We start from the raw sequence: 22,216 nt of genomic DNA on the forward strand, positions 1-22,216 counted from the left end.
TTGTTTTAAACTTGTTCTGAGGTACTTCTTCGTTCCAGTAATTTTTCTGTTCTTAACTTGCTTCTCTCCACTGAAACCTTATCACTCTTCCTGGCATGTTTCTTGTTCTCCCTGATAAATAATAATAAAGAAAAGAAATTACTCCATCTCCTAGCAGTCCTCACTTCTGTGATTAAATTCCCTCTACTGTCCTTTAAAAGACCTTCACTAACTTCTTCATGTTTAAGGGAGACAATGCAATATAAGGTGAGCAGATGCGATTGTGGTTCGCCAGCCTGACCTCTTGCTTAGCTGAGTCTGTAGGACTTCCCCGAGTCCTTCAAATCCAGCAGCTGCTATCAACTTGACAATAATTTTTATAAATACAATCAGTCTTGCTTTCAAAGTTTCCAGTGACAGAAATTCCACTAAAATTTAGGGCAAGTGGTTTTAATTACCCATTGCCATTTAGAAACTTCTCGTTTGCCATCTGAGCTCCTCTAGCTTCAATTTCTAGGCATTTGGTTGTGTCACATTTTATTGCTAATATGAAGGGCACTCTAGTTGTCTAACGTCTTTCTACCCATGTAGCCCAATTAGTTAATCCCTTTTGATAAATGAAGGTAAGCTTCTTGCATCATTCTGTCTAAGGCATGTTTTCTTGTAAACCCTCTCCCATTTTATGAGCCTTGAGCACCCAAACTGGACACACCAGTCAGGTAGTAGCAGTATCAGTGCCAAATGCACAGGAAAATGTCTATCTGTGAGTGCCAGCTCAGTTCCACTCTCTTTATACATTAAGCCTGACTGAGACTTGTTAGCTTCACTGTCATGTAATGTGTTCATTGTTGTGTGATGCCCAACCTGCTTTCAGAGCTGCTGTTTCTCTTTTTTGGAGCTGGTGGCCCAAGGACAGATATGAGGGTAGTTATGGTCTCTTTATTGCACCATTTACCACTGGGTGTACTGGTTTAGTGCTCAATCCAGACTAGCCCTCATCATCACTTTCTCTTTCTTGAAAGTTTCTTCAAGTGCAACGTTCATCAGAAGGTGCTGGTGTTTTCTTCCAGGTCTTTGATAAAAGCTTTAGGTCATACTAAGGCCAAGAACCAAATTGTAGAAGGCCTGATTAGAAACCAGGCTCATTTTTTGTATGTGCTATGAGCATATATATCATTTCTCTGCTTCTAAGTATGTATCTGATTTCTCATATATGCTTACATTTTGAGACCTCATAATTATCCCATTTTATATCTATGTGTTATGTGTCATATACATTTTTAATCTCTTAAATTTAAATAATTTTAAAATTTTTTCAATGATGTGCAGTATCACATTATGTGTCTTGTAGAATCCTGACTGTACTACTTTCAACCAAAGTGTTGGCCAGAAAGAAAATACTGCAGCACTTTGGCAAGCTCTCTTTTCAGCAGCTTATGTCATCCACCATTAAATACACTACTAGTTAATTAATTTATTAATAATTAGTTTAATCCCGTATCAGCTCTTTTACACTAGATAAAAACTTGGCAAGTAGATGAAATTATTAGGACAATACTGCTTACCCTTTCAAAATAGTGACACTGTGTGGTTTTTCTTTTGATCTTCTGGAACTTCTCCAGTGTTCAAAGACTTCCTAAAATCAACAGTATAGTCTAACATGTTCCCTTTCCAGCTCTTGTAAAAGTCTTTGGTGCTTCCAAACTTCCTGATTTAAACTTGCTATTTAAAACAGCTATAAATAGGAATATGATTTATCATCTTTGTATGCTCTGAAAACTTCATTTAGATTTTTTTTCCAAAAAGGAACATTCAGTGAAATAGCCATTTACTATACACTGCTATTAACTATTCTATTATTTCTGGACAATTAAAATAATATTGATTTGGGGGTTCTTTTGCTTCTGATGTATTTGAAAATATAACATCCTTATACTTTATTCTGTTCTTGTAGGCTTCACCATTTGACCTTTGTATTTCCTTACCACCTCTATGTACCTTCTATCTTTTAATTTTCATTCATTGCTATCCACGTCATCTTTTATTCATTTCTTAAATTTATTTATTACTTCTTGCACATGTCAATACTAGTTTTGTTGACCAGTATATCTGTCATGATTTAAGCCCAACCAGCAACAAAGCACCACGAGGCCACTCACTCACTCCTCCCCCTCCCGGTGGGATGAGGAGAAAATATAGAGAAATGCTTATGGGTCAAGACAACAACAGGGAGGGATCACTCAACAATTATGCTCATGGGCAAAAGACAGACTCAACTTGGGGAAAAATCAATTTAATTTACTACCAATCAAATCAAAGCAAGGATAATGAGAAGTAAAACCAAATCTTAAAACACCTTCCCCCCACACCTCCCTCCTTCCTGGCTCCACTCCACTCCCAATTTTCTCTACCTCCTCCCCTGCAGCAGCGCAGGGGGACGGGGAATGGGGGTTGGGGTCAGTTCATCACACGTTGTCTCTGCCGCTCCTTCCTCCTCAGGGGGAGGACTCATCACTCTTCCTCTCTCCAGCGTGGGGTCCCTCCCACAGGAGACACTTCTCCATGGACTTCTCTGACATGGGTCCTTCCCATGGGCTGCAGTCCTTCATGAGCTGCTCCAGCGTGGGTCCTTTCCGTGGGCTGCAGTCCTTCAGGCACAGACTGCTCCAGCGCGGGCTTTCCCATGGAGTCACGGCCCTCTTCAGGGGCATCTACCTGCTCCAGCGTGGGGTCCTCCACGGGCTGCAGGTGGGCATCTGCTCCCCCCGCTCACCTCCATGGGCTGTAGGGGCATCCCCTCCTCCAGTGCACCACCTCCTCCTCCTTCTTCACTGACCTTGCTGTCTGCAGAGGTATTCCTCTCACATTCCAATCTCCTCCCCTGCTGAAGGTTTCCCTTCTTAAATGTTCTCACAGAGGTGCTACCACTGTTACTGATGGGCTCAGCCTTGGCCAGAGGCAGGTCCGACTTGAAGCCGGTGAAGCTTGTAGCAGCTTCTCACAGGAGCCACCCCTGCAGCACGCCCTGCCCCGCTACCAAAACCCTGCCACACAAACCCAAAGCAATATCCTTGCTTATTTTTTTTAATTCTAGTAAAATATCTGTATGTTTCTCAGTCCTTATTTGTGGGTTTCTACTTAATGAATTTAATCTTTCCTCTGATTTTTTAATAGCTGTAGTTTTCTTGATGATTGTCTTCCATTCTTTTCAATTAACATGGACATTCTGCTTTAACAGATCTACTATTTCAATAAGTGACCATTGCTTACTTCTGATGTGTCACTCCCTTATGACTTGTTCTAGCATCAGAAACACCTGGAGGTGATCTCACCTTTATCGTTAAAGACTTTCTTATGTAACACAAGAATAGATAAATTTTTAGTTTACTGAAGTATAGTACTCATCAATTCTAGAATTTATGCACTGTACTAATACTTGCAGTTTGATATTTTATTGTAAGATTTTTGAAAGGTATACTTTACAAAGGAGAGATTAATTATTATATATAGAATGAACATACATTATCCCATAATTAGGGAAATAATGAAGAGATTTTACATACACATTATTGAAAAGATTTAAAGATATGCCTCTTTAAAAATGTCCTTAATGTGGAGTCCCCATAGGAGATCTCATACATGCTATCAGAGATAAGTAAAAATAACTTTTAATTGAAATCCTTCAATTCTGTAAGCACTGATTGCTTTTACTAATTGGATCCTCCATTCTTTTGGGAGCAATCCAGTCGCATATGCCGATTTTAGATTATTCCTACAGAGTGCATCATTTTGCACAGTGAATGGAAAAAGCATAAGTGTTCTGAGGAGCCATATGAATTAACTCAAATCTGTTGATCCTTTGTTTACCAGAACTTAATTTACCCTTGACTACTCTTGTGCAAAGCAACTTTGATGTTGCTTGTGCCATAAGATTCACTGATCTCAAATGCCTGAATATCAGACCATAAATATTCCCTCCAAGACTTTTTTTCCTGTACTATATTATCAATTGACTTCTGAAACACACAACCTATCTGAGGGTGTTTTACTACTGGTACTTGGCATTTAAAGCCAGGCAAGCCTGTTCCCCCTCCAGACACTTTCAGTGACAAAATAGAACAGTGTACAGTAGATGCAGTCAATAACTTTCTGTCTGTGTTGTGTGTAAACCAGTTATCCTCATAAGGGATAACAACTACGTGCTTCTGTTATGCTACAGCCCAGTGAGGAATAACATGAAATAGTGAAGCCAGCTTTTCAAACTGAGTATTAATCAGTCCTTTCAACACGTACACACATGGAGACAGGGACATTGCTCTCACCTGTGTGACTGTATTGCTGATAGCCTGATTTTGAGACCAATAATGGTAGTATTGGTATTCTCTTCCCCAACTTGTCTACTAAAAACCAATCCTCCTAAAGAACCTATCAAACCTCATTTACCTTGGAAAGAAGTCTTGTTTGAAACAAGAACTGAACTAAAGACAGAACTGAAAATTTTGAGGACAAAGTTTTTCAACTGCTACAAAATGCTAAAAGAGTCATAAATGGATAAATAAATATGCATTATGTCATAAATGCATGAAGAAGATATGTATTTGTTTTAATTGTTGTACCACACATCTTTCTCACTGTGTTTCTGACATTTTTGTTTAGACTGCTGCTCCTTTTGAGTCAGATTGTCTTCATATCTTTCCACAAAAAGCTTAGAGCTTGCAGTAAGTTTAAAGGGAAAAATAACAATTGAAGAAGAATAGAAATATTATTATTAAATTTAAATTCTCCAAATTCTATTATGCATATAAATTTGTATGCAATATACAAGTTAGCTATGAAAGGCTCAACTTCATGCCATAACATGAAAAGAGTAACAATATTTGATCAAGGCGTATGGTGATTTGGTTTGTTGGAGTGAGACTCCTATATTCAAAATAGGAAACAAAAATACTACTGCAGTAAATCAGGAAGAAGTGACCTGGTGTGGGGATTACAGTCAGAATCAAATGAGCTCATTCTTACTTTTTGTCATGTAACTCAGAACAAACTCCAAAATCATGTGAGATTCTGCAATGTTTTAGTACAGAAATAGCTATCCATGGTTAAGGAACAGTGAATGGTTACAACTTTACAGTGTCATGTTACATAGTTCCTTCATATTTTTCCTTGCAGTTCTTCAATTTAATATAGTTTTCTTTTCTTTTCTGTTTTTCTATCCAATACGTGTATTATAAGGTAGGTCAACAAACATAACCAATGTTAGACACTCATCGTGTGCACTAAAAAGTCTTATTAAAGTGTTTTGGTTTCGATATGGACTAATAGAAGCACCCACACTTTTATAACTACTCAAAAGACTTTTTTTTTTTCTCTTTTCATTACTACATGTTTTTATAATTGCTTGTTACAAATATAGGGTGTAACATGATTTTACAAGGTTTTCTAGTCTGGAGGTTTTTTTCAGTCTTGTACAATTATAACTTAAGAACATAATTTCATCTACACAACTCTGTTTTCCATATGGAGCTTTTTTTAGTGATTTTGAACTAAAATAAATGGAAGCAAATTCTGGCCTGAAATAATATGAGCTAACAATTACATTTAAACACACACTGATGTTACCATCTTGCATGAGTTCCTTGTTGCTCAGGGAAGGTACTCCAAGTGTGCTTGAGTTTATGCTCTACCAAATTTTACTGCAGTAACTGTTAGCCCATTATGGACCAAGTTTCCAACCTTTGGATGTATTAACATGCCCAAAGCGTACAAACATTTCACAGATGCTGCTGAATGTATGCCTTTTACATGGACTGTTAGGGAAAAGAACTAGAATTACTTTTAGGTATTTTCAAGAGTAGCTGCAAAGCGCTGGCATAGGTATAGGCATAGAAACTCACACTCTGGGACAAAGGCAAATGAAGAGTAGGTAAAGACCATAAAAATATACTTCTTTATAGAGGTTATCTCTCATAACAGAGTGAGTGCAGAAGTACTGGCTAATAATATACAGTTGTCAAGGTATTTTTTCCTATTCTCTTCTCTGCTATTTTGCATACTATAGGACAATGCTGGAAGATAGCTTCCCCACTCTAGACCACGCAGCTAGGTTAGGTTAAGCACCACCTAATATAGTTATCTATATGGGCCTTTCATTTATCAAACATGTTGCACAAATGCATCACATTTCCCTTGAATTCCCTTTTCAAATTATTTCTTAAAGCACTAAAGAATTTACATATGAAAGTCCCTCACAGATATAATTTATAAACCTATTACATGACTTACCTTCTGAAAATAACCTCTCTGCTTACTGTTCCACTTATTTCATTTTCTAAAAAATGCCAATTTATCTCCTGAGTTTGTTTCTCTTCTAAAATATATTTCTGCCTTGCTGACTAGCTTCTGCTCTAAGCAGAACTTAAAACAAAACCACCAAACCCCCCCCATCTCCTACAGTTCTTAAAACACAAACAAAAGCCTGCTCTGGTTCAGAAACTCTTTCAGGGTATCAAGATCCACACAGCGTGGCACCTTCAATTTTGGGTAGATACAGATAGATACACAAGGGATGTGAGAAGGAACACTAGAGTTTTGTTAAACCCTTGTCAATTCTAGGGACACAGGTCATAGAAATCAACATAACTTGAAGAACTGCAGCAGAAGGTAAAAAATGGTTCAGTCAGTTCAGAAAGCTCATGTTATGAAATATGAAATAGCAGGAAATGCAGAGGCTTGGGAGAGGAAGAGTGAGCATGTTCTCTGCTAAGGGAAATCCCATTTTTGACCATAGTAATTAACCTCCCAAATAGTGAAACTATGGAAAGATTGATGATGCAACCTTAATAATGACTGTACAGAAATGGCATCTCCTTAATTCTTCAGAGCAAGTTGCTTCTATAAAACTATTACTGTGTGTCTAGAGATTTTTATTTAATAAATGCATGGATTTTTCTGCAAGCTGTTGAGCTTCTGCATATGGCAGGTATTACAGTGCATTGTGGTAATTCGTATCATTTTTGTCTGCCTTTCATCAGGTTGTCTGTCCTAGGTTGCTAATTTCATGTTGATTAAACTAGGCCAGTACCAGAAACATTGTCATTGTCTTCAGTCAAATCTAGTTGATTCAAAAGATTTAGAAGTGGATATAACTCATGGCCCTAGAAATACTGCATGGATTTCTCTTGATGTCATGGTTTAAGCCCAGCACAAAGCACCATGAGGCCGCTCACTCACTCATCCCCCACAGTGGGATGGGGAGAAAATATAGAGAAATGCTCATGGGTCAAGACAACAACAGGGAGGGATCACTCAACAATTATGTTTATGGGCAAGGCAGACTCAACTTGGGGAAAAATCAATTTAATTTACTACCAATCAAATCAAAGCAAGGATACTGAGAAGTAAAACCAAATCTTAAAACACCTTCCCCCCACACCTCCCTCCTTCCTGGCTCCACTCCACTCCCGGTTCTCTCTACCTCCTCCCCCAGCAGTGCAGGGGGATGGGGAATGGGGGTTGGGGTCAGTTCATCACACCTTGTCTCTGCTGCTCCTTCCTCCCCAGGGGGAGGACTCCTCACTCTTCCTCTGCTCCAGCATGGGGTCCCTCCCACGGGAAACAGTCCTTTGCAAACTTTTCCAACATGGGTCCTTCCCATGGGCTGCAGTTCTTCATGAACTGCTCCAGCATAGGTCCTTTCTGTGGGAGACAGTCCTCCATGAACTTCTCCAATGTGAGTCCTTCCCACAGGCTGCAGTTCTTCACAAATTGCTCCAGTGTGGGTCCCTTCCACGGGCTGCAGTCCTTCAGGCACAGACTGCTCCAGCACGGGCTTTCCCATGGAGTCACGGCCATCTTTGAGGGCATCCTCCTGCTCTGGTGTGGGGTCCTCCCCGGGCTGCAGGTGGGCATCTGCTCCCCAGCTCCCCTCCATAGGCTGGGGGGGGATAGCCTGCCACCTCACCACTGCCTGCAGGGACATCCCCTCCTCTGGCACACCTCCTCCCCTCCTTCTGCACTGACCTCAGTGTCTGCAGAGGGGTTCCTCTCAAATTCCAATCTCCTCCACCACTGCAGGTTTCCCTTTGTAAATCTGTTCTCCCAAAGGCACTACCACTGTCACTGATGGGCTCGGCCTTGGCCAGAGGCGGGTCCAACTTGAAGCCAGGGAAGCTTCTAGCAGCTTCTCACAGGAGCCACCCCTGCAGCACCTGCCCCCCTACCAAAACCCTACAACACAGACCCAAAACACTTGGGCAGTCTGATCAGCATTTTTATAGATCAGCAGTTGTTACAATGGTATTTGAAGCATACAAATGTGTTGTACTCAACAAAAGATTCCAAAATTTCTCCTTCTCCCCACCGTATTGATAGGAATGACAGCTTCATGGTGCTGTCAAATCCTTTTATTTTGATTAATGATGTTGCCCTTACATGGTTCAGGAACTTGGGGCACCATTTTTCTTCTTGAAACTTGCTCACCTGTTGGTGGTCCTGTACTCTTTTCTTCTCAGACGTGACACTTCTCCGACAGTGAATCCATAGTGCTGAAAAACATGCCTCAGATCCTGGAGGTAATTTACACCTAAACATCTCAGCTCCTGTCAGTAACCTTCCTTTCAAATAGCTCAAATGGGATTTCCACTTAGGAAGGTTTCCCTACACATTTTCTGCTGAAATATTTGCTGAGTGAAAGAGGGAGATAAAGGTCTGTAGTTCAAACTGCTGCCACAGCATCCACTTAGAACGTGAGAGACAGTGTTGCCAAATAAGGAGGTGTCATGTTTTACTATGCTTGATAGCTGTAGCTACAGGACAATAAAAACACTCTGGAAGCGTGATCTTCCAGAGGATGAGAAACACAAGTATCACAATGCAGTGTGCTTTTCACTGTACTAAGAGAGGCTGTCTCCTGAGGAAAAGCTGCTATGAGGGCAATTCTACCTGCCTGAGCTCCTGTAGGCTTTGCTACCCTTTGGTCCTCTGAGGAAAGCGCCTGCTGCACCACTTTTTTTCAGGGGACAAGGTACCAGGCTACAAAAGAGACAAGCATGTATTAGTCCCTTTTTCTGCCCTCTCTTTTTCCTGGCTTAACTTCCACTCCTCGCCACAGCACTGACCAGTGTTTTTCCAAATGGGATACCTGAATCTTGTATGTCTCTATTTGTGTGCACGTAATCCTGTAGTCCTTGGACATGTTAATCCCACCTGCAAAATCACTACTTCCATTTGCACACATATGCAATGTAGTGTTAGGGCTGTTCCTGCTGCAGTTTCATCTCTTAATATGGTCAGGGTATTTCTAGAATTTGCATGCATAAAGGTTTTTCCAACACTATTAATTTTCATTGTCTAAATTAATACAGGGTCAATAGGAGAGAAGGCAAGAGATAAAGAAATTATATGAATATTTTATTTATGGGGTTCAACTTTTAGCTGATGACAGATAAATTATTTAACATGGTGTACATTTAAGAAGGATATTAAATAACAGGGGGGGGAAAGGGTCTTTCTAGACTTCATTATTCAAGAAATCTGGCCTTTGGTATCTTCCCTAAATTAAGGATATGACATTATAAATGCTTTAATCCATCTTTTTCAAATTCTAGAAGCTTCCATTTTGTTTCACTTTCTTACTACTTGCTTTCAACAATCATTTCCTGGGTGCTGTTAGCTCCTTCTCTATTAGAAGTCTTTTGTGTTAGCTTGCGTATGCTTACATGTTGTGAGACCTTTCAGCAGTCTTATACAAATTATGTAATATATAGACTACTGAATATGGCTAATGCAAATGTGTGAAACCTATACCTCCTACATGCAATTGCTTGTATTCTGCCCAGATGGGATGTGGCTGTTTTTAGAGATCATGTTTTGCATACCTTCCAATTTCAAAGCTAGACAGGCATTTTTACATGCCCTGTAGTTTTTTATGATTTTCTGATCCTCTGATCCTCTCCTTCTCCCATCTTTGTGCATGTCTGTGTTGCAAATGAAGTATGATACTAGTGAATTTGATGAAATGGAGACACAATAATTCTGTATACTTAGGTAAGAAGCTGTGTAAGTAACTTCTCCGCTGCCTCTCAGGCAGATATTTTATGTCTCATAGTGACTGAATCTCAGGGATCAGCTGAAATGCTGAGAATAACGTTTGGCATCACAGGTCATTCACTCTGCCATCTTCATGGAGGTTTCCATGCTGTGGTGTGGACTGCTGTCTGCTAGGAATTGTTCTCAAGTCTGTGTGGATTTTGCTTGAGCTTCTATTAGGTAGTCGTGACTTCTTGTCTCTACTGCCTTGCTCTTGCTAGGAACCACTTCTTTGGGAAAAAGAGCACAGATTAGACTCACTATAGATGAACATTGCCTGAAAGAAGCAGAATTTAGATTAAACACATTTTTTTGTATGAGATTTACTGTCTTATATAAAGAATCTGCCTAAAATTCATTATGAGATAATAACGACCCAACACTAAGTAGAAGACTGTCTCTAGTTGGTATTGCACATTACAGTTTATACAACCACTTAGATTATATATAAAAATATGTGGCAGCATATAATTAAGCAACACATAACAATTTAAAGCTGCAAATAACTAATTGGCTGGTGATGTCTAGGCCAAATTTGTGATTACATCAGGATTTTCCAAAGAATTGTTGCTTAATTTCATGTGAATTATTGCATAAGGCATGAAAGAAGGATTAAACACAGGGCTTAGCATGAGCCCAGCTGTACTCTACTCTGTCACATACTTCCAGTGTGACTTAAGGCAACCTAATTAACCCCTCCATACCTCTTTCATAGTCTCTAAAATGGGCATAACCAGTCTGTATATAAGGAGCACTGTAAGATTTAGTTCATTCCTGTTTGTAAAGCACTTTGAGATTCTTGGATGGAAAGTGCTGTATAAATGCAAATAGAAGGGCAGAGTTCTAATTGTGCAGTTTTAAAACCCTCTGCTGTTTTGCTAATTTACAAGTCTTTTTGTTGATCATGCCATGAAAAAAACAGAGACTAGGGTATGTTTTCAGTGCAATGCAGAGAACACTTCTCCAAGTTCACAAGTGACTTCCAACTCAGAACATCTAACGTCATGTATTCAGACACCTTTTTTTTCCTTTCCTTGCAATGAAAGAAGGAAATACCCTCCACATACATGCGACTCATTCGAGCAAATGAAACCTGTTCTGATTTCTAAAGCTGTGTTCTAAATTTCACACATTCAATTTCTTCCAGATCACTACAGACCTGAGGCAGCGTTGTACAGACAGCCATACTGGAACCTCAGCTTCTGCACCTATGGCTGCAGGCATCATTGCACTGGCACTGGAAGCAAAGTAAGATCTGAGTTATACTCTGAAAAAAAAAAAAAAATTAAGCATACAGAAAGCTCTTTCTCACTCATCCAGCACCTTTATCCCAGGATCTCAAAGTGCTTTGGAAACCTTGTAGTAATTCACAGGACCCTTCCAAGGGCAGGAAAAATCTGCGTGCTTATTTCACATGCAAGAAAGCTGACACCGTGGAATGATGACAGAGTACTCAGTGTTGAAATAACTTGAAATGGTGTTGAGCACAGGTATTTTCCAATAAATGATGTACAGCATCCTCAAAATATCTTACAGTACCCTCACAGTGCTGCCTAGATCTGCTGTAATCTACAGGCTACTATAGGTTGCCTCTTGCATTCATCGGGCTCCTCTTGGCAGTGTCCGTTCTTGAACACCGAAGAAAGTTTTGGGATGGTGTTAGGCTACCATGAACAGAAATTAATACAGTATGAAAAATAAAAATTCTCAACTTGTGCATGCTGACACACGTCTGTTTTTTCTAATGGGTTAAGTTCCTCAGCTGTAAAAACCATAGATAGTGTAGCTCCATAGTCCTTTTATCTTTAGCTCAGTAAAGTTTCTGTCTTACAAGCATTTTCTCAACTGCAGGGTTTTGTCCTTTGTGTCTAATATATATCTTTAATGCGCTTCATGGAGCAGCAGAAATACTGGATATTTATCAGGTAAATCTGTATTTCAAAACCTTTTGTATTACTTTGCGCTGTGTTGGATAATATAAGCAGGTCGAAGGTGGAATGCACCACACCAAATCCTGCTTGAAATCAAATGTTTCTAAGTTCTAGGAGATTGATTCTATTAAATTCTGAAGAAATCTAGTTTCCTCTGGGGGCAGCCAGTTCCTTTGAAGGAAGTAAAAAATTTGCACACAATAGTAATTTCAAATTGTATGTAATTCATTGTAGCAGAATTATGTTTCCATCTTTAATGTTGTTTTTTTGAAGAAATCATGGGCCAATATTCAATGCAGAATGCTTTTTTGCTGTTGAGTTACAGTCGTGAGAATAAGAGTTAGTAATTGAAGAGCTGACATAATCTTAAGTGGTGCGGTGCTTGTATCATTATAATTAGATTTTTCTTAATGAAGTCAATAGACACAAAGGTATTTTGCAAAGTTAATATAATGCTATTATTTTTTAAAAAAAGCTGTTAAATCTCTTCTTAATCTCAGTTTTTAAATCCTTAAATTCATTCTAAACAGTCTGCCCATGCAGATAAAATTGCATCTGTGTAAATTTCACTCTGCTGAAAGTTTTTCTAATTATTTCTTCATGAACGGAGGTTGCTTGTAATTTATTCTTTGTATTTTATATGATATTTTGTGTGCATTTTCTAACAAATGATTGTTGTAATTGAAAGTTTCAAAGAGTTATAGCACACAATACCTACAACCAAGCTATTGCTGATGTGACATCTTAAAACACACTGAGAAGCTTACACTTTACACAACCTTTTTTCTCTGTGAACTTTGGTGACTATACCAATGGAAAAATCCATGTTATTGCCTATGGACTAGTTTTGGGGTTTTTTTCCAAATTAATAGTGGCAATGATAGGAACAAAGACAAGACTGTATCAAAGCTTCACATATGGTGATGGAGACAAAATGTGCCAGTGACTAAAGATCCTAGCCACTTTTCTGTATTCATAGTACTCTGTTGCATGGTGCTAACAAGAGATTCAGGGTGAAAATGTATTGATTTTGCCTTCTTTCTGTGTCGGTATATGGAGGGCTCTTACTTATTTCCAAATCTTAGCCTGTCTATTTGAATAGAGCCAAAGGAATTATATTAATAATAATTATATTAATACCATAAAGGTGGTTTTATTAATTTGTATGCCATTCACTAACTTTTTTCTCCTATGTGTACTTACAACCAATTTTCTGAACACAGCCATGAAAGAAAAAAGAAAAAAAAATTTTAAAAAAGGAAACTAAGGAGAGAAATATTTCCAGGTTTCCCATGCTGATTTTTCCCATAAATTAATCCAGTCCTAGGACTTGAGAAACCTTTGGTCTTGTGAAGTTATAGATTATGAAGTAAGGCCTTTAATATTACAAGGAGATCATATCATAATAGATTCAATTTTAATGTCTGGGATTTGTTTGTATGAAATCTTCAGATTATTTTAAACAGTTCCTGAATGGTAATTCTTATTTATTTACCATATTTGAAAATTCAGTTGTATTTTTCACCTGTGATACCTGCCAATTTAGGTGATCCTAATTAAATGCTAGGAATTAAAGTATGCAAAAAGAAGTTTTGAAGCCATCTTAGGTATTTTCTCCAATACTTTTAAAGTATATGGCATGTAAAGGACACATGATATTGTGGCTTAGCGTAAGGGCTTACTGGAACTAGTTTGCATTGAAACACAGTTTGCATTTACATAGATTCTCCTTAGATTCCATATTAGTGCCTGTGCTAATAGCAGTAGTGTGTATATGAGATTTTTTAAAAAGACTAGTTGGAAAGGGGTTTTGCAAGGTTAATTAAGCTCTTCGTGCAGCAGGCCACTTAAAAATTGAAGTACTTAGTCCTGAACACTTCTTGAATATATCTGTAATAATGTGTCATTTCGTTCCACTTGGTGCTGGAAAACACAACAAATTATACCATGAAAAGGTTTTGAGCCTATAAGGCCAGTTTTCCCCAGTAGCCAAGTTCTGTTCCTGGAAGACATCAGGAGGTGAACAGAGCACTAGTCTGGCCTGGATATGAGTTAGAACAGCCACGATGTTTCTTCAACTCACATGCAAAGGTACATTAAACCAATGGAAAATGAGCAAGGCAGATTTCTACTCCAACCTGCCACTTTCTTTCTTTGATAAGCCCCATATGGTAGGATTGGCAAACAGCTGATAGAGGACTTCTTACCTGCCTGCTGATTTGAACCCTCCACTTAGTCGTTTTTTCCAATTGGGATCCGCTCCTGAAATCCTAGCAACAAATTGTTTTGGGATGGTGGTCTTCTTACTACCCCAATTTCAAATAACATGAACATACCTTTATATCTTTTTTTATTTTTGGTCCAGTATTTGAGTATCAAGTGGCATGTTTTCCTTAAGGAACCAAAGAAGTGTAACTGAGTTTCAGACTGCTTGTTTGGAGTCTCCAAGGGTGTAATGCAGAAATGTAGATATGCAACAACTGTCATACAAAGAAAGATATCTCCTGATCTTAGTATTCTATGGTTTTCTTATGGTATTCAGGTAGTTAATTGTTTTATCTGATGGTTCCCAGTGTATCTAGTATCTTGTTCAGGCTCTAGGAATAAATGCTTGCTTGTGTATTGCACTTCTTAGTCATTACATAATGTTGAATTTTGCTAATTGTAAACCAGCAACTATGGATATAAATGATTCAGTCAGCAGAGGCAGCAATGTTCTTACTAAAAGTAAACTGTTTGCATTGCATAGTACCATCTACTGTTGATATCAGAAATACCCTTTCTCATTGATGACAGGTTTGAATTTGGGATTTGGGTGAATCAGAGTCAGGAGAGACAGTATGCCCACATTTGTTCCAGTGGGCATTGTGCCATGTTCCTTTGGAGAAGCCAAATTAAAAAAAAAAATTATCTTGCTGATGGAAGAATACATTGTACACCCCCAAGTGAACAGCATGCTCCAGTGTCTGTAAGCCAATGCATGTTTTCCAACCCATGGTGTGTAAACTGCAGTTTACATGAGTAAGAAATAGCACCTGTGTCGTGGTTTAACCCCAGTCACCAACTAAGCACCACGCAGCCGCTCACTCACTTCCCCCCCACCCAGTGGGATGGGGGAGGAAATCGGGAAAAGAAGTAAAACTCGAAGGTTGAGATAAGAACACTTTAACAGAACAGAAAAGAAGAAACTAATAATGATAATGATAACACTAATAAAATGACAATAGTAATAATAAAAGGATTAGAATATACAAGTGATGTACAATGCAGTTGCTCACCACCTGCCGATCGATGCCCAGTTTGTCCCTGAGCAGCGATCCCTCTGCCCCCACTCCCCCCAGTTCCTATACTAGATGTGATGTCACATGGTATGGAATACACCGTTGGCCAGTTTGGGTCAGCTGCCCTGGCTGTGTTCCACCCCAACTTCTTGTGTCCCTCCAGCTTTCTCGCTGGCTGGGCATAAGAAGCTGAAAAATCCTTGACTTTAGCCTAAACATTACTTAGCAACAACTGAAAACATCAGCATTATCAACATTCTTCTCATACCTAACTCAAAAACATAGCACTGTACCAGCTACTAGGAATACAATTAACTCTATCCCAGCTGAAACCAGGACAACCTGAAATGGAAGTATTAATCTGCTGTGTTTCTACTGTGTGGTATATTCAGTGCTATAGCTTTGGAGAGAGTCTGTTTTCTTCCATTATTCTCTTCACATGAGCTATGTACTTCATTTGTCTTTGGTTACATGAAACCAAGGCTAGAACAAGGTAGTGCTGGCAAAAAATTTCAGTGAATTCCAATACCAATGATCCATTCAGAAAAGTGACAGTGCACTGCATTTCTCTAAAAGGCAGTACAACCAAGTGTAATCACTGAGATGAGAGGAAAATGGAGTTCACATTGCAAGGGGTCAAGAGTGTCAGAGGAAGATACTCTGGATTTCTGAAAATTGATCAGATACTTGCAATACTTCCCTTATTGATTAATTTTCTTACAGAAAGGAGAAAAGCAGTGTACTGTCTGGCAAGGGACCATTTTGGATGCAGAGAACATATTTCTGTGTCATCAAAGTTATGAGGGGTTTGCTTGTTCATAAATAGAGGCTAAAGGTGATGAGACAGTTCAGGCAAAATGTGGAAGTGCTGTCAGGGGACCTGTATGTGTAGGCTTCCAGTCTAAGAGAAGGAGAGGTTATCATTTAAGTCCATCAGCTTTAGCTAGGTCTTTGCTCCATTGATTGAATGCCTGTTATAAAAAGGAATGCTAGAGGCTGTGAGTTAGAAATCTTTTTGTGAGTCTTTGCATTTTTTGGAGTAGTTTTAAAACAATGCTCTTAATGGTGAAGTATTTGAAAAACAAAACATAAATAAATGCTTAATTTAGAACCTGTCTTTCTCTTGAGCTTTATCCACCTGCACCATTTATGCAATTTCAGTTATTATACTGAGATTGACTTGGAAGTACTTTCCTGAATTCAGGTTGCCCTGTGTTTCCCAATTTAAGGTCCTGTTTTCAGTTACATGTAACTTTGCCAAAGAATAATCGTTCGGTCTGAAATTTTCCATGTAACTTGCTTTAAAAAGGTTTTAAGAAAATTCCATCCAGACATTTCTTAAACTGAGTCTAGGTTAAAAAAAAAAGTTTGACTGTAATAATTTTTAACTTTTTCATTGAGTTTTACTGTGACTGCGCTTTGGAGCAACAGCTAGAAATAGAACAAGTGGATAGCCGTTGTTCTGGTGCCAAGGCAATGCCTTTTACTTTTATAAGCTTTTCAAAAATCTCCATTGGCATGTGCTCAGTTGAGAGTTTTAAGAGTTTGGCAGATCTATCCCCTGTAGTTTCTTGGTCCTCCAAGTGTTCCCCAGCCTCAGCTTTTAGAGGCTGCTTAGGGTTGTCTTTGAAGTTGCTCTTAGGGGTGCTGCTGGCTGTTCACTTTGAGAGCAGGGAGCCCATCTGTTTTTCCCTGTCTGTTCTTGCAGCGAGAGAAAAATGAGGAAGGTAGAAGAGGAGCAGGTTCACTGGATTTCCGTCTCTCTGCAGTTTTTCTTTTGAGATTCATTGCACCACAATGTCATAGCTCAACTATATTAAAAGTGATCAGTATCATTGGACTTGGCAGATAGGTCAAATCAATAGCCTAGGTACCATGCTAATCATAACTGCCTGCATTGACCTAAGATAATGTAAGGCTTCCCCACATGCACAGTCACAGCTGGTTCTAAAACTGCCAACTGACAAGGTTTTGGTTGCTGTTGCTTCCACACTGTTTTCCCTCAGCAGACTGTGTACAATGTCTTTTGGGCAGTCCCATTTCATTCTGCCTCTGGAGAAGGCATAGTGAGGGATGTGATTCAGGTACCTCTCTCTCAAGGGATTTCTCCTCAGAAAGTCATCATTATCAACCTGCAGTTGGGCCATTGATTGTTTTCTTTTTGGCACTTAGGATTTTCTACCTCTGGGAAAAACACAATACTCTGTAGGCTCTGGAATCTGCCACCACTGTGTGCACTGCAGATTTGACACAAATACATCAGAACACCATTGCTGGTGGATGTATGGTTATCCTGCTGTTCATCTAAAGGAATGTATCTGTCATGTCATATCACAACTTGTCTGTGTTCTATCCTAAAAAACAGTGTGAAGAGAATCCAAAAGATGTTTGTAGCCAATGCAAAAGCCTTGAAACACTGACTCAGGAAGAGACTAGGATGCACTGCAGAAACTATGGAGATGCTGCATAAATATAAACTCAATGATATAAAGTAGAGCCAGACATAAGCTGATAGAGATTATGTTGTACAGGCAAATGCTATTACCTTGAAAAGATGTTCAAAAAGCTATAGCTTTGAATGGAAAATTCTGATATCCTAGCATTTGTGAGCTTGAGATGTTTAAGATTAATATGTTTAAAATATGGGTGATGTACTGAAGTTACTTAGTGACTGTTGAAATGGGCAGATCCAGGGTGTCTTTCCACAGTGAAACTTGGCAAATATCAGGACACTTGAGAATGTAATTGGTTTAAATTATATGTTCTTAATGAGTATTAGTCAGCAATTTGTTTTCAGATGTATATCACTGCTCTTCTTTGTCCAGTACCTAAATTAAGCTAATAAAGGAAAAAGAGGAGGAATATGACAATTAGTGTAAAAGGCTACTGAGAGCAATTTTGATCCTAGAAAAATATTTTCCCCAAATTTCATTAATTGAAAATCTCTTTAGACAGAGGTCTATTGCATATACCATTAACGCTACTAATAACTGCCTTTTGACTTACAGTATTTCCAGTTGCCATTAATTTTTTTAAGGGATTGTCATCTTTAGCCAGGCTTGGGTTTTTCTTTCAAAGGAATCTGATTGGATAAAATTGAATGTAAATCAGAAATTAGCAGGAGAAATGGCAAATTTCTGACAAGCAATGTGGAATCCAGAAAAAAAGTGTGAGCAAAGAAGGAACTGAGAGCTAGCTCTGAAATAACCAAATGGATTTTTTTTATAAACTAGTTGAATGAACAGTGGTTTACCAGGTCAGAAAATGACAAGACTACTGGAGTAGAAACTTAAGTTACATTTACAGGGAAAGACCTACATGCTTATCAGCAAGCACATAATATTCTTTACTTTTCTAGCAGGAAGTTAACAGGATTAGCTGCAGAGTATATGACAATTAGAACCTCGAAGGGTGTCAGATGTCTCAAAAACATGTGGTTTGGTTTTGTATGTCCATATGTATGCATGACTGGATTGTTAAACACTGGGGTCCATTTTTGTATCTTATTATTTTCAGGAATGAAATGGTTATGGTGTAGATAGACCATTTAGACACCTATGCACAGGACAAGCACAACAATTAGAGGCTCTCTTAATGTCTCATCCCTCTTAAAATTCTGTGCTGCAACAAGCATCTTCACACTGACTCTTTATGCGACCTGGGAAAGAAGGATATCTCCCATTAACATAGCTAATATTCCTGTCCATGAGGCTATATATTGGAGTCATTAGGACAGGTGGTAGGGTTGTAGATCTCATGGGACAATTCGGCTGATTTGTAAGTGATGGGAATGTCTGAATAAACCAGGCAACTATTTATTTTGTTTATAAATTTATCATAAAGCCCTTAAGGGTGGTGTTATGCAGAAATTAGTGATTAAAATGATCTCCTACTTCTCTACAAGATGTCAAGGGCACAGAGACTCCATTTTATAGCAATAGTTATCCATGTCTGTTCTCTCATAGCCAAGATTTCCAAAGAAGGTTATTTGATACTTCCAGATTGAATGGTGATCCTCTTCTTAATCCACACTGTGATATTATGTTTTTCCTTGATTCTTTGGAGAAAAGGTTATTGTATTCTTCCAGCAATTCTCATCAGACTCTGCTATTTTGGCAAGAAATATTTTTTTCAGATAGGCCACCTTTGTCACATTCAAATTGCTGGCTATGAAGATAATGTAGCAATCATTATTCATGTTGCTAACCATATCATTTTGCTAAACAAAAAAAACCAAACCAAAGTTTCACCCTATTTGTATATTGCAGTGAGTGATAGTTTTGCTAATCGTCTCTCTTGCACCAATTATTTTTCTGAACAGTTATTTTTGGCACAGTATCATTATGCAAAAGGATGGAGCCTGAATTCTTTACTGTTTCCAGGATTAGCCCAATTGTCACTCGGGAGACTACTTGTGGAATGAAGAAATCAGATTTGGCCAAAAATTATGATCTACTTTTTCTAAGCAGCCATCTTAAAGATACAGTTAAATCTCAAATGAATATTACTGTAATATAATTTATTTGTCCTATTTAATTTTTTCTTAATTACTTTGTTTCATAAACATTTTGAGAAGCCTGAAAGAAGAGGGCTGTACCTTAGAGTACAACTATTGGTTAAGGACACAACATTCATTATTTTTTGGCTGCTGTACAGGCAATTTTGCATGTAATTGCTCTCACTTCTGCTTATTCTGGTTTGATTTTGAGTATTGTCTGGTATGTGTAATCCCAAGGCAATTTCAGATGAGACATTGAAAAAAAATTTCTGGAAGGAAATTGCCCATTTTTTGAAATCAATCCATTATCAAACAGAGTTAGTACTGTTCTTGTTAATGCATTTGTTCATTTCAAAATGTTTAGCCATTAATTCTTCTGAGATTAATCAAGTGGTAAATCAATTAACATCAGTGACATCTTGTCTGGATCTGGGGCCCACATGGCTAGCAAACAACTGTTTACTCACTTAGGATCCAATTTTGACATGTTTTACAAGTATTTGACCAATTCTGTGATTTTTTCCAGGTGCCTTAAAATTGGCTGCTAGATTATCTTGTTAAAAAAAAAAAAAAAAAAAAATCCCTCTTCTCCAGATGAACTGGTATTTTGACATCATTCTAGTTTCTTTCTTTTTCTTTTTCTTTATTAAAGTTTCTGAAAAAAATTATGTGCAAACAATTGCAGACCTGTTTTGTTTCAAATGAGGTGTCTACTGTAGAGAGAAAATTGCAATCTGGCAATAGCTCAATTCTTAGTATAGTGAAGGTCCTGTAGTAAGCTACAGAAATTGGTTTGAATATTGTTCTTATGCTGTTAAACCTCTTAGATATAAATATGTGCAAACTGCCATTCCTTGAGAAGAAAACATAAAAATATTATGAATTATATAGTAAGCAAGCAGATTTGGAGGTTGCATAAGAGACAGACATTTAACTGTATGCCATGTTGTGTCCTCAAAATCAGACCTTTGATCAAGGTTTTCTGCCCCAGAAATTCTTACATTGTATTTTATGATTGGATAAGGATGGTAGATACAACAGTGAATGGATCATTTTTGGTTTTAGAAGTAAACCATGATTGTGAGACATAAGTTCATTTGCCGAGTGACATAAGTCCAATTTATCAAAGTTTAGTATCATCGAATGAAGACTGCTATATCTTTAGATCCTTTATCTAGGCATAGTTAGATCTACCATTAGATCCATCATTCCTCTTTAAATAATCCATTGAGTGTGCCCTATCTTGAATCTCTCCCTTAGAAGTTGAAAGGAGTATTTTAGTGCCTTATTTTTCACCAGAAACATGGACAGCTAGCTTTATAGAATAACAGATTGCTTGGATTCCAGATTATAAAGAATGCAGCTCTCTGGATTCCTGGAGGTCTTCGTGAAGGCTTGAAACATGTTTTTCTAAGACTCTACACAGGCTCCCAGTGAAATTCCTGAGCTGGTATAAAATCATATTGATTTTTTTTTCTTGAAGCATGTTACGTGACTGTCCAAGCATACCCTATCTTACAAACCCCTAATGCTCCTTACATTCCATGACATTTTCTTTTTTTTCATCATTTTTACCAGCTCAGCTGGATAAACAATTACTGTCATTCCAGTCCAACTGTCTAGTGTGAGAAATTCCACTTTAAGGAAAAAAAAAGTATCTATGGGCATATTAATGCTTTAATAACAGCTAGGGACAGAAGGCATCAGCTCTCCTTAAAAATAACAGAATAATTTAAACATGGGAATACCCTTGTTTGTTGTAGCCAAAACCAGAGAGAAATTAAATGGCCATGAATTGATAGAGCTTGGAAGAAATTACAAAAAAATCTGGCTACAATTAATAAGAGATTCACTTAAAAGTCATCTTCCTTCTTCAGATTATTCCATCTTCTCTTCCTGTTTCAACAACAAGCATAAAGAGGACTTTCAGTGTTGACTCTAGAAGAATACATGCCACTTCCTGTGGTGTCCCAGCTGTAGGTAGAAAGGTGCTAGGTTACATCAGCATACCCATGGTCCACACACACCCACTGGGAAATATTCTGCAATGGAAAAGATACATTCAGAATTAAAATTATATTACTGCAAAGGAAATGAGAACAATATGTGTAGTTAAATGGTTTCGTTGCTCTCTTTGCATTATTCCTTACAACCTTGTTATATAAAAGAAGTCTGGCATTTTTAGGCAACTCCTACTTGTTTTCAACCATATGGATGATAAGGCTATTAGAAAGTAAAATGTGTAGAAATCAGTTACATATGACTGAATGTCCTGTATATCCCAAGTTTTTCTCTCCTGTATGGAATTACAGGCCATGGTGCTGAAATTCATTTTCATTTTCAGTAATTCCACCAACACAGGTGAACTTCCATTGCTTAATACCCATGAATATATGTCAACATGCACACAAAGGATAGGCTAGGAGCAAGTTTTTCTATAA

The 22,216-nt window shown here is 38.2% G+C and overlaps 1 protein-coding gene across 2 annotated transcripts in view; it reads left to right on the plus strand.

Moving 5' to 3' along the window:
• The window catches only part of PCSK5 (proprotein convertase subtilisin/kexin type 5), a 257,932-nt gene that overhangs the window by 125,568 nt on the left and 110,148 nt on the right, over positions 1–22,216 (plus strand). For both annotated transcript variants that reach the window (XM_052776735.1, XM_052776736.1), the window contains exon 9: positions 11,213–11,313. In XM_052776735.1, coding sequence (XP_052632695.1) covers positions 11,213–11,313 — 101 coding nt within the window. The remainder of the gene's footprint in view (positions 1–11,212; positions 11,314–22,216) is intronic.

This window comes from Harpia harpyja, chromosome Z (genome assembly GCF_026419915.1).
Source record: "Harpia harpyja isolate bHarHar1 chromosome Z, bHarHar1 primary haplotype, whole genome shotgun sequence".
Taxonomy (NCBI): Eukaryota; Metazoa; Chordata; class Aves; order Accipitriformes; family Accipitridae; genus Harpia; species Harpia harpyja.